Raw genomic sequence first — 12,411 nt, 5'->3', positions numbered from 1 at the left:
ATCGCAACAAACTTTCCCAGTCCGTGCCTGCCTCTAGTTAGGCGGTATGCACACAACTTAAGGACCTTTGAAGAAACTTTTCTATTATTAACTCCACTGCTTTGTTTGAAATGAAACTTGCAACTACTGTTTTTGCTGACATGTAGTATGTTATGGTGAGTAATTTTTTAATTTAAAAAATTAAATATGAAAAGCATGTACAAGAGAAATAATGTCCTTTATTTACATCCTTAGGTTTCTGATAAAGGCCCGCAAAGAATTACTGAAGGATCTTGGTCTAATAATTCAATAGGATATTGATATTGTGTTTATACTTTTGATATTTTCGTCAATTTGTGTACATATATATAAATTTATAAAGCAACAGTATTTGCGTAGGTCAGAGAATACTGAAGACTGTTCAACTGAAACGTATTTGGCCGGCAAGATTTTTTTAAAAAAAATTAATGGCTTCTTATTTATATGTTGTGCATTTATTAAAGAATAATTGTTCTCTTAGTATTACGTTTTTTGCCTTGGATTTTATCTGTTCCTCAACCTTTTCAGGTGTGTGCCACTCAAAGAACTCAGGTATATTGGCAAATTCCAAACATAACTTGCTCTATGCTGCAAAAAGCAACATCTGAATCTGAAATATGCAGGATGGCGCATAGTAAAACACAGAATTCATAAAGGGCTTAGCAGTGGTCACAGAAATCTTGCTCCACGGGTCTCTCTCCACGCTAGACATTACAGCTTAGGCTTGATGCCTTACAAGCAATCTAATACTATAGAGGTTTATCATGGTCTTCCAGTAAGGAGTTCAGGATCATGCAGATGGCTCCACCTCCCCGCCCCTGCCTGCTCTCACAGCACCCCTGTGGCTAGGTCTCTCAGTGAGCTTTATGGACGACTGGAATTTGAACTTGGGTCTCTTCAGCCCTAGCTGGACACTCTAACACCACCACCACACTGGTAATTTTCCGTTTCCCACTCTTTCTGTCAAACAGCTCTAAACTCTTGGAATATTCTGGACCTACCAATAAATTCTGCCAACATGTTCAGGCTGCATTATGGTTTCGGAACTGAATTGCCTTGGTGGACTTATTAGAGCAGGAGTCCAGAAGCACCTATGAGACAAACAGCATTTGTGGTAGGGTGTGAGCTTTCGTGAGCCACAGCTCACTTCTAGTGCTGAGAGGTGGCAGCCGTGGGGTAGCGCCTCAGCCTCTGTTCCCCATTTAGTGGCCTTTCATGGCAATTGGTCCGCCACCGTGGGTAACAGGATGCTAGACTGATCCAAATTCTTCAGATTTTCTTACATCAGTTTCTCAATGAAGTCCTTGTTCAGAAAATATTCCTAAAGAACCTCCACTATTTAACCTAATCCTAATCCATCTAAGCCAATCATGCCTGATATTGTCATTCGCCAGCTATTGTCATGCAGCATCTGTAATCACTCCACTCTACAACATATATGGACAGATGGACTCACATTCTAGCTGTATCTGAAGGTGTGACTCATGAAAGCTCATTCCCTGCCACAAATTTTGTTAGTCTTATAGGTGCTACTGGACTCTTGATCTTTTCTACTGATACAAACAAACTAACATGGCTACCCATCTTGATCTATTGGACAGAGACCGTGCTGTGGTTGACATGAGCGTTTCCCTAGTTGACATTTGCTTCTCGCTTTCCTATCATCAGTGGGATTGAGGCAATCACCTAGACTTCATGCTGGCTTATATCTAGCCCCTCCCTGAATATCTGCATCCCCCCCTCCTTGTATTCCAAAGGAAGCGTCTTCCATCACCCAAACATGCAAAAAGGAGTTACGGAAACTCGCTCACCTGTGCTGCTGGAAATGTTAACATCGATGCTGATGTCTGAGATGCCACCCCCCTTCAGAGAGGCAACACATGTGTAAGTCCCAAAGTCAGTGAACTTGAGATCAATGATGTCCAGGTTGGTGGTTCCCGGGGAGACGTCGGGGTCCGTCTGGGTGATGACCATTCTTTCCGAGCTGCGCAGTGGCCGCCCGTTCTTAAACCAGCTGAATGTGAGCTCCTCTGATGGAACCGCCTCCACCTGGCAAGAAATCTTAACCTCCCGGCCAATCTGGATGTTGTCATCTTTGTGGTAAGGGTCAGGTGTGATCCAGAAGCGTCCTTTTTTTAAGGCTACAACAAAGGCAAAGAATTCTCATTAAGTCTAGCCCAGACACATCTCTGGTGCAAGAACTCAGTCTTTCCCTGAAGTCAGTGGCCACACACTTATGGTGCCATGGGCCTGTGTGCAAACAAGCCTTGGCAGCTCAGAAGTGCTGTGTCAATACTTATTACTACATCTTGGACAATTCCTGCTCTCATGCAACCTTGCTCCCCCCCGTCCATATGCATACACAGACCCTGAGAAGTGGCACTAGGGTAAATGGAAAATGTTGGCGGATGGTCAAGAGTTCAGCTCTTGAAATAAGTCCTCACTGCACCGAGACTGCTCCTGGTCTGACATGACTGCACAAAAGAATATTCTGGCTGCTGTTCAATCAGTGTCATGCACCTCCCATTTTCTACTCCTGCAACCAATATCATTCGGTGTCTAAGTGTGCTTTGCAGTATTGGGTTTGAGGCACAGGACTGCCTTGGCCCGCTGCCCTCGCTAACCCTCTGTGCAAGCTGGCATTTTGCCTACCATTAATAAGTTCTATTGTTTTATACTAAACATGCAGACCAGAGTTGGTGACTGTACTGCTCTCCCAGACATGTGGAAATTGCTTGGGCCACTGTGCAGATACTACACCCCCTCCTGGTGAGGCAAGCCGCCTCTATCCCTGAGCAGAACATTCTACCTATGTTGATGCTGAACAGCTCTTTTCAACCAGAGCAAAGCTAGGGTTGCCAGTCTCCCGCTGGGGGCAGGGGATCCCTGCTCCCACACTCGACTCCTGCCCCTGCTTACCTGGCCGGTGGGGAGAAAAGGTTGGGGAAGACGCTTCCCACAGTGCACTCCTGGGCGATGTGGTGTGCTCCTGCATGGCACAGTGGCCCAATTCTGCTCGAATTGGGCTGCTGCAGAGCACAGCAGTGCTCTTATGCACCGCAGCTGCCTGATTCGGGACGAAGCAGCCCAAATCGGGGCGCTGCAGAGTGCAGGAGCCCTCCAAGTCCCCTCGAGCTGCCCCAGCAGCACGTTGGTTCTCTGCAGCAGATTGATTTGACCCCCTGCAGAGCGTTCCCAGAGTGGCACATGGCCTGCGAGATGACATCACTTCCCGGAAGTGATGTCATTATGCAGGCCAGGAGTGCACGCGTGCAAGGAGGCCTCAAAAAGCTAGTGTCAGGCTTCCCACCTCCTGCCCCGGGGGAAGGGGGACCTGGAAACCCTAAGCAAAGACCTCACCTGGGCCATGCTCAATCCATGAATAAAGAGCTTGGAAAGGAAAATGGCTGAAAAGCCATTCAAAATGGGCAAGGGAGGGAGGAGTTATGGAAGAAGGCACTCATTGGCTTTGCAATATACCTGGGGTTTGCCCTCCTGACTCTCTTCCCTTCTACTGAGGTGCACCTGACTTCCCCTCCTCACAAAAGAGTCACCACACGTGAAGACATTTCAATGTACAGCAATTCTTTTTTTAAAAACACCAGAGAACAGAATTGGACACATATTCACCAATACAGTCATTTCATTCCCCAGACGAGCCCTTCCCTATTTAATTTAATAAGTCCTTACACGGACTTTAAAAAAAAATTCAATCCTTCTCCCCCAATGGCACTTTAATGAGGAAAATAAGTGAACAATTAACCAATTATAGATTTCCCCACTTCAGTACTAGTCTGAGAAAACAACTCAAGGCATTTAAACTTGGTGATCATAGAACGGGGGGAAACGGTTTATTTAGCAATAAGCCTTGATTTTTGTAACTGAATGCATACGGAAAAGCATCAGCACCTGTATTTTATACCTTTCAAGCAACACAGAAAAAAATGTATACAGTTTATAAGTCCTCATACAGTTCTGTAAACAAACAGTCAGTTCTTACAAGCAATTAAGCCGAGGTACATGATCTTCTGAACAGCGTAGATTGACAGGTCACAGCCAAGAATTAAAGGAACATCATTCTTGGATGGCACCATTAATTTCAAAACATAACTTGGAAAAGATTTCCAAGTCTCCCGATATAAACAATTTTTAACTTTCAGTGTACAGTGGAAGCAAACCCACGGTGCCCTTTTTTCATGGCCTCTAATGCTATAAAAACACTTGCAGGAACAGAAACGTAGAACATATATTGTAAGAAGAATTTTCTCGCAGGTTTTGGGGCCAATTCTGCACGGCTTACCCGAAGCCGGAACGTTGCGGGACATTGCGGAACATGCCGGCAAAAACGCAAAAGATCGCGTTTTCTCACGCGAGTTTTCCGCGGTTTTGCCTGCATGATCCGCGACGTCCCGGCTTCAGGTAAGCCGTGCGGAATCGGCCTGGGCAGCCCAGATCAATGAGTTTGGAATTGAAAGTCAGGAGGCTGCCCCAAAACACATTTCCAAATTGGAAAAAAAAATTCCAACATTACTTATATCTAGGGTTGCCAGCCTCCAGGTAGTGACTGGAGATCTCCTGGAATTACAACTGGTCTCCAGGCCACAGAGATCAGTTCACCTGGAGAAAATGGCTACTTTGGGGGGTGGACTCTATGGAATTATGCCATGCCAAGGTACTTTCCCTCCCCAAACCCCACTTTCTCCAGGTTTCTCCAGGTTTCACTTCCCAGATCTCCAAGAATTCCCCAACTTGGAGCTGGCAACCCTACTTATATTTCAATATATATCTGAAGAATTTGAAGAAGTGGGCTTTGACTCACGAAAGCTCATACCCTATCACAAATGTTATCAGACTTATAGGTGCTCCTGGACTCTTGCTTTTTTCTACTTATATATACTGTAGGAAACATTTAGAATGAGAGGAAGGCATTCAAATCAATTGGAAGCCATCTACAACACTGAGATATTTTTTATGCAAACTTTCGAATGTTTCCCCCATTAGTCTATGCAGAACTTTTGAAATAGTACCGATAAAATGCTGCCTGCCTATATAATCTCCAGAGGCGTGTGTGTCTTTATTTCGCCTCGTACTGGAAAATGCCCATGAGGGAGAAGACAGCGGCAAGACATTTCATTCGGCAAATATTCAGGCTAAGTACAAACTCTGGAAGACAAATACAGAAATGCAAACGACAGCTGCATTGTAACAGACTCCACAGCCTAATCGAGATTTTGTGCTTCTGCAGCCCCCTTGTTTGCTGGGCTCTTGACTATGTGGGCTGCGTTTCCTGTTGCCCAGGGCTTTTTTTCTGGGAAAAGAGGTGATGGAACTCAGTGGGTTGCCCTCGGAGAAAATGGTCACATGGCCGGTGGCCCCGCCCCCTGATCTCCAGACAGAGGGGAGTTTAGACAGAGGGGAATCTCAACTCCCCTCTGTCTGGAGATGAAGGGGTGGGGCCACCGGTCATGTGACCGTTTTCAAGAGGTTCCGGAACTCAGTTCCACTGCATTCCAGCTGAAAAAAAGCCCTGCTGCTGGGAATAGGCCCAGGTGAAATCAGGACACATCCCAAGCTATCTTCCTCCTGGGTTGACATGTTGACATCCCCACAGCCAGCAGAATGTGAAATTCCTGCTACAAATGGCAGAGGCCACGGACACATTCACAGCCTCTGTGTCAGAAGGACGCTGCACTCGCCACTTTGCACATTTGCCCAAAGCTCAGTGATGCACAGAGGGGCAAATCTACGGAGGGCATCCGGAGTTCACAGCAGGCCACCCCCCTTCCTATATTAATAGCATAGCAAATCTCCACCACATACAAATCTGATGCTATTTCGCTTCGATTCTTTTCCGTTTGCAACTTGTTGGGATCCGTTACTAAATCGCTAACGAAACCATGCACGGTTCCATCTCTAACCCACAAAGTATTAACACTGCTTGATGAACAGTGCAATCCTAAGCCGGGTTACTCCAGATCCATCCATTTAGAAAACTCAAAAAAATTGTCCCCAGTGACGCGTAAATTTTTTTTAGTAAAAATATAAAATAAATGTAAACATATTTTTTAGTAAAAATACTGCCAGTGTAGAGGAGCGGTTAGAACTTTGGACTTGAATGACCCCAGTTCGAATTCCCACTCTGCTATAGATCCGCATCTGACGAAGACAGCTGTGTTTCTCGAAAGCTCATGCTACAGTAAAGTTGGTTAGTCTTAAAGGTGCTACTGGACTCTTTTTGATTTTGCCACTCTGCTATGGAAGCTAGCTGGGTGACCTTGGGCCATCATGCCCTCTCAGCGTAACCTTCCCCGCAGGGTTGTTCTGAGGATAAATAGAAGAGATGAGAACAATGAAAACTGCTTTGTATCCCCCGCTGGGGAGAAACTAGGGATATAAATGAAGTTAATATCCTGGTGGAATGTTCTGTCCTACAACAGGCAAACCTTGTGGGACTGATCAGGGTTCAGCAGGGCATGCAAGGTGGAATCGTTTCAGCAGGCTTTTAACCAGTCACGATATGTCATGGAATAATAATAATAATAATAATAATAATAATAATAATAATAATAAACAACTTATAAGCCACCGTTCAGGATGACTTAATACCCACTCAGAGCGGTTTACAAAGTATGTTATTATTATCCTCACAACAAACACCCTGTAAGGTGTTGTTAGTTTTAATGTATAATATTTATTGTTGTTTTTCATTGTTTTTAATGTTGTAAACTGTTTCGGGCCTTGTTACAGGGAGAGGTAGTATAAAAATCCAATCAATCAATCCGTGTATAACAAATGCTCTGGTGTTAATGGCTCTTTGACTTCTCTCTCAGGCCTGATCTACACATGCAAGTAGAATGATATTGCAGAATTCTGTGGTGGTAGAATGGGCTATACCACTTCAGATAGCGGGGAAGGTGAGTCACATGCTTAATATTCCCCCCGATGTATAAAATCCTTGTAATTTTTTAAAAACGAATACATCAAGAATTAAGGTTCTATCTGATCCTTTCGTTGTAGTGGTTAAGAGCATGGGACTCTAATCTAGAGAGCCGGGTTTGATTCCCTACTCCTCCACTTGAAGCCAGCTGGGTGACCTTGGGCTAGTCACAGCTCTCTCAGAGCTCTCTCAGCCCCACCCACCTCACAGGGTGATTGTTGAGGGGATAATAATGACATACTTTGTAAACCGCTCTGAGTGGGCATTAAGTTGTCCTGAAGGGTGGTATATAAATTGAATGTTGTTATTATTTTTATTATTTGCTCACAGGGCATTATTAATCAAAGGGAAATTTGAAATAAATAAACCCTCCCCCACAGTGTGAGGTACAGCCCACCTCCTTGTTCTCCACCTACAGACCAGGCCTTCGCCAGGAAGAAACCAAATGGTGCCTGCGATGGGGAAAGGGCTGCCAGACCCCCAGTGGGGGCGGGGGATTCCCCGCCCCCACCCTCCCACCCCCACCCCCACTTACCTGGCCAGCGGGGGGGCGCACACCTTCCATGAGCGCCCCCCTGCGGAGCTGCGCACCCTCGTGCACAGCAGCCCCAGGATCAGGACTGTTTTGGCCTAGATCGGGGCCCCTGTGGAGCGCAGGAGCGTTCCTGCGCTCCGCAGGGGCCCACAACGGGCCCAATCCATGCCAAAATGGGCCCAATCCACGCCCGTTTTGGCATGGATCGGGTCCGTTTTGGCACAGATTGGGCCCATTGTGGGTCCCTCTGGAGCGCAGGAACGCTCCCACGCTCCACAGTGGTCCAAAATGGGCCCAATCAGCAACAAAATGGACCTGATCCGTGCCAAAATGGGCGTGGATTGGGCCCATTTTTGCATGGATTGGGCCCGTTGTGGGCCCCTGTGGGGCGTGGGAGTGTTCCTGCGCTCCGCAGGGGCCCACAACGGGCCCGATCAGCGCCCAAACGGGGACTGCGTAATGACATCACTCCCAGAAGTGATGTCATCACGCTTGCAGGAGCACGCGCGTGTGGACACATGAGCTCCTGCAAGGTAAGTGCCAGGGCCCAGTTTCCCGCTGGGAGATCGAGGGGGCCTGGCAACCCTAGACGGGGATGCTAATAAATGACCTAATAAAACAAATTGAACCCTTGAGGAATGCCATGCCTTCACACTGATTCAACTCAGGATATTTTCTATGTCCAAATATTAACACGTTTTCATAAGGTTAACAAAAGGCAACTGGCTCAAGAAGAACCATGGTTACCAACTGCCAGGTGGTGGCTGGAGATCTCCCAGAATTACAACTGATCTCCAGGTGACAGAGATCAGTTGCCCTGGAGAAAATGGCTGCTTAGGAGGTGGTCTCTGTGGCATCAGGACCTGCTTAGCTCCCTTCCCATGCTCCCCCCCCCAAATCTCTAGGAACTTCCCCACCCAGAGTTGGCAACCCTAATTCTATGCCATTATTTCCCAAGAAGGTCCCCCCTCCCCAAATCCTACACTCCCCAGGCTCCACCCCAAAATCTCCAGGAATTTCCCAACACAGAGTTGGCAATTCTAACAAGAACAAGACCAAATATTTATTTGTTGAATTCGCTCAGCACATCCAGACATTTGGGCTACAGCTCAAGATTTAACTAACTATCCTAAAATGGAAGATAAACAAGACTGGAGCCACATGAGGAAGAAGTCCGTTTTTCTGTCAGAACTTTTGCTAGCAGAATAATTGGAAGAATTATAATGTTGAAAGACGTGGTTATGAATCAAATAACAACAGTACCATAATTTATATAAAGCTTTCCTTCCGGGATTATAAATGGATAGACAGCTGTATCTTTAACAAATAATCTTTCCCATCTTGATGTAGAAATAATTTGGACAACTGGGATGCTATTGATTTTTTATCTCTAAGGAGTCAGCTCAGAAAAACCTTCATGTTCATTTGACTTCTCCTTTCCACAAATCAGGGGTTATTTCATAGAAAAAGAGCTGGAGGAACTCATTAGCATAACTCATTAGCATAACTCATTAGCATAACTCATCAGCATATGCCACGCCTCTTGCCATCACCAGAAGTGTGTCATTAGCATAACTGATTTGCGTATGCCACATACCCTGACATCACCTATCCTGGCTGTTTTGGACCCAATCTTGGCCATTCAGGGCCGAAATTGGGCCCAAAATGGCAAAAAGGGGCTGAAAATGCCCGCAAAGGGGTCCAAAATGGTGAGGATCAGGCCGCTGCTGAGTGGGAGAGTGATCCACCACCCGTCAGAGGCCCAATCCGGGCTGTTTTGGCCTCAATCCAGGCCGAAACGGGCCCCAAATGGCCGAGTTAGGTGGGCGGGGCCACCTGACATGTGACCTCTTTGGGGAACTGCCGGAACTGTGTTCCGGCATGTTCCCCCTCGAAATGAGCCCTGCCACAAATTAAACCCATTTCTTTATTTTGGCACCGTTTTCTGTTCCATTGTGTCCAAGTTTTTTCCATAAAATATACACATTTTAGCCTTTTTGTATCACATAGAAGGAGGGAGAAAGAAAGAAAGAAAGAAAGAAAGAAAGAAAGAAAGAAAGAAAGAAAGAAAGAAAGAAAGAAAGAAAGAAAGAAAGAAAGAAAGAAAGAAAGAAAGAAAGAAAGAAAGAAAGAAAGAAAGAAAGAAAGACCAGTGCAAGCAGGGAAACTAGGAGGATCAACACCCCTGCAATGAGAACATCTGGGAAGAGTGAACGGGAAAGGACAGCTTGGCCCATCCATTGGCTGCTGTGATATGAAGAGATCATTTTAAACCAGAGAGAATGCCTTTCTTCAGACCAATTGCAACATATGACGATTAAACTGAATTAACCAACCGAAACTAAAGTATGTGCCTGTTTTAAAGGGCAGCAGTCCAGTAACGACAGCTTTATGCGGTATTATATCACCAGTCTCTAGACCCTTCATAATGTTTATCTCGGTATAGTTCAAGGACTCATTCTTCACTGCTGAAACACTGATGGACTTATGCAAATCACAGGCCATTTTCATCTCAACACCCAAGAGGTGGTGAATTTAACCTTTTTATGGCCTGGGACCCATACCGGAAGGACATCCTCGTTTCATATGAGGCCACACACACTAGTTCAGATCTGACCCATGGGCACTCCTGATGGTGGTTCTACCAACCTGGTGAAATCTACAACTGCAGTATCCATGGCTGATGGGGTAATGGACCCAGTTAATCTGGAATCAACTTACAGAGGAAGGAACGTCAATTTCTTCCTGAATTTCCATGAAAATTGTAAAAAACTTGCTTTTTCAACGAACTTGTCATTCAAAGTTTTGTCCATATAATATTAAGTTTGCAACTAATTCCTGGAGGTCTAGGGGGTGAAACCTGGAGAAACCTGGAGAAAGTGGGGTTTGGGGAGGGAAAGGACCTTGGCATGGCATAATTCCAGAGTCCACCCTCCAAAGTAGCCATTTTCTCCAGGTGAACTGTTCTCTGTGGCCTGGAGACCAGTTGTAATTCCAGAAGAACTCCAGCCACTACCTGGAGGCTGGCAACCCTATTCTCCTCTATCCTCGCTTAATGCAGTGGAAGGGCGGAAATGGTAGAGGGATGGTTACTGACACCTGGATATCAGTTCCTGTTTTGCAGGTGACGTCATGATGCTCTAGGAATTTCCAAGAAATCTCTATGGTAAAAACCAGAGATTTTGGAATTCCCAAAGGATTGTGGCATCACTTCCTGTTCAAAAACAGGAAGAGACATTACCGAAGTCTCCATATACACACACACCCAATGCTCTCAGGAACTGGCAAGCCTAAATAATAGACAGTACCACTGCTGTCTTTTTAAGAAGGGACAGAGATCCAGAGGAGTTAGCTGTGCTAGTCTGTAGTAGCAAAATAGTAGAGAGTCCAGTAACACCTTTAAGACGAACCAACTTTACTGTAGCATAACTGGAGGCCACACTTGCCCATAGGCAACAATGGAAACCACTTACGCCCATACAGGCCGGGGTGTTTGTGTGTTGTCATAGTAAGGCTACAAACATCCACAGGCTATATAGTAGCATCAGAAACTGGGAAAAAAAGAAGTGAGCCATTGTGAAGAAAAATGCTGTTTCAATGAAAGCCATTTCTTGAGAGTTAGTTTAGAGGCTTCATAGCCGAGAGGAATTCTCTCTCCCCTCGAGAGGCTCCATCGGTGAAACCAACTCGCTTTGCCTCCTAAGGAATTACTAACTGCTAACGCTTTTTTTTTTGGTCTCACATTTTGTCTTGTGATTTGTGATAACCTTGCGCTCTGATTAATAAACACACTATAAAATCTTTGCTGAGCTCACCCGGTGTGTGCTGAGCCTGCTTGCGGGGAGGGCAGAATACAAATATGATAAAATAAAATAAAAAATATTTTTACCCTGTGTGGGTTATTGTCAGGGCTTTTTTCAGCTGGAAAGCGGCGGAAAGGATTTCCGGAACCTCTTCAAAACGGTCACATGGCTGGTGGCCCCACCCCCTGATGGCGGCACAGAGGGCAATCTAAACTCCCCTCTGTCTTGAGATCAGGGGGTGGGGCCACCAGCCATGTGACCATTTTCTCCGCGGGCAACCCACTGAGTTCCACCACCTCTTTTCCCAGAAAAAAAGCCCTGGTTATTTTGATTCTGAAGCCTCAAAGCTATAAAATCCTTGCTGAACTCACCCGGTGTGTGCTCGAGAACTACCTACCATAAAAGCATTTTGCTGTGGACTCTCCTTGCAAAACCATCTGTGCAAGGTAGACTCTATTTTGCTTAGTTCCTTTACAGGCTCGGAGTGGTGTCCCTACACTCCTAGGCTTTGGGAAGACACTGAGAGCCAAGCTACAAGTGACGCCTGACACAGGTTGGACACTTGTCAGCTTCCCTCAAGTTTTGACGGGAAATGTAGGCGTCCTGGTTTTACAGCTTGACTCTCCATTACAGCTGCAAGACCAGGATGCCTACATTTCCCATCAAAACTTGAGGGAAGCTGACAAGTGTCCAACCTGTGTCAGGCGTCACTTGTAGCTTGGCTCTGAGGGACTGGCGGCAGCTTTGCAGGGCATTTGAGGGTATAACTCCAAGATCCCTTTTGCAATCTTGTCCAAACTTGGGTGATGGCTGTAGGAGAGCATGCAAAAGACTCCCCGGGAATATGGGCTATGTAAGTGCCAATGGGGGCTGTTTGGTGCCCAAGGAACCACGAACCACAAACCGGTTTGGTAACGGGAAATGTTCATTGTGGTTCGTGATCTCAGGTTCGTCATCGGCACCGAACCTCAAACCGCTGGTTCATTAAATTTTTTTGGTTCGTGCCCATGTCTACTTGTGAGAACCGGCCTATAGGGCCTTGCCGGCTCTTCCCCTCAGCTGGATTGAGACGCCCGGGTCCCGTAGCCATGACAGCCATAATTGTGTGTAGTCAAGGC

At 46.0% G+C, this 12,411-nt stretch overlaps 1 protein-coding gene across 1 annotated transcript in view; it reads right to left on the bottom strand.

The window, feature by feature from the left end:
• The window catches only part of MDGA2 (MAM domain containing glycosylphosphatidylinositol anchor 2), a 680,911-nt gene that overhangs the window by 253,300 nt on the left and 415,200 nt on the right, over nucleotides 1–12,411 (bottom strand). Inside the window, exon 7 of the mRNA XM_054971659.1 lies at nucleotides 1,830–2,159. Coding sequence (XP_054827634.1) covers nucleotides 1,830–2,159 — 330 coding nt within the window. The remainder of the gene's footprint in view (nucleotides 1–1,829; nucleotides 2,160–12,411) is intronic.

Source organism: Eublepharis macularius, chromosome 2, assembly GCF_028583425.1.
Source record: "Eublepharis macularius isolate TG4126 chromosome 2, MPM_Emac_v1.0, whole genome shotgun sequence".
In the NCBI taxonomy this organism is placed as follows: Eukaryota; Metazoa; Chordata; class Lepidosauria; order Squamata; family Eublepharidae; genus Eublepharis; species Eublepharis macularius.
Note: the sequence above shows the minus strand (reverse complement) of the source record. Positions and strands in the feature narration are given on the sequence as shown.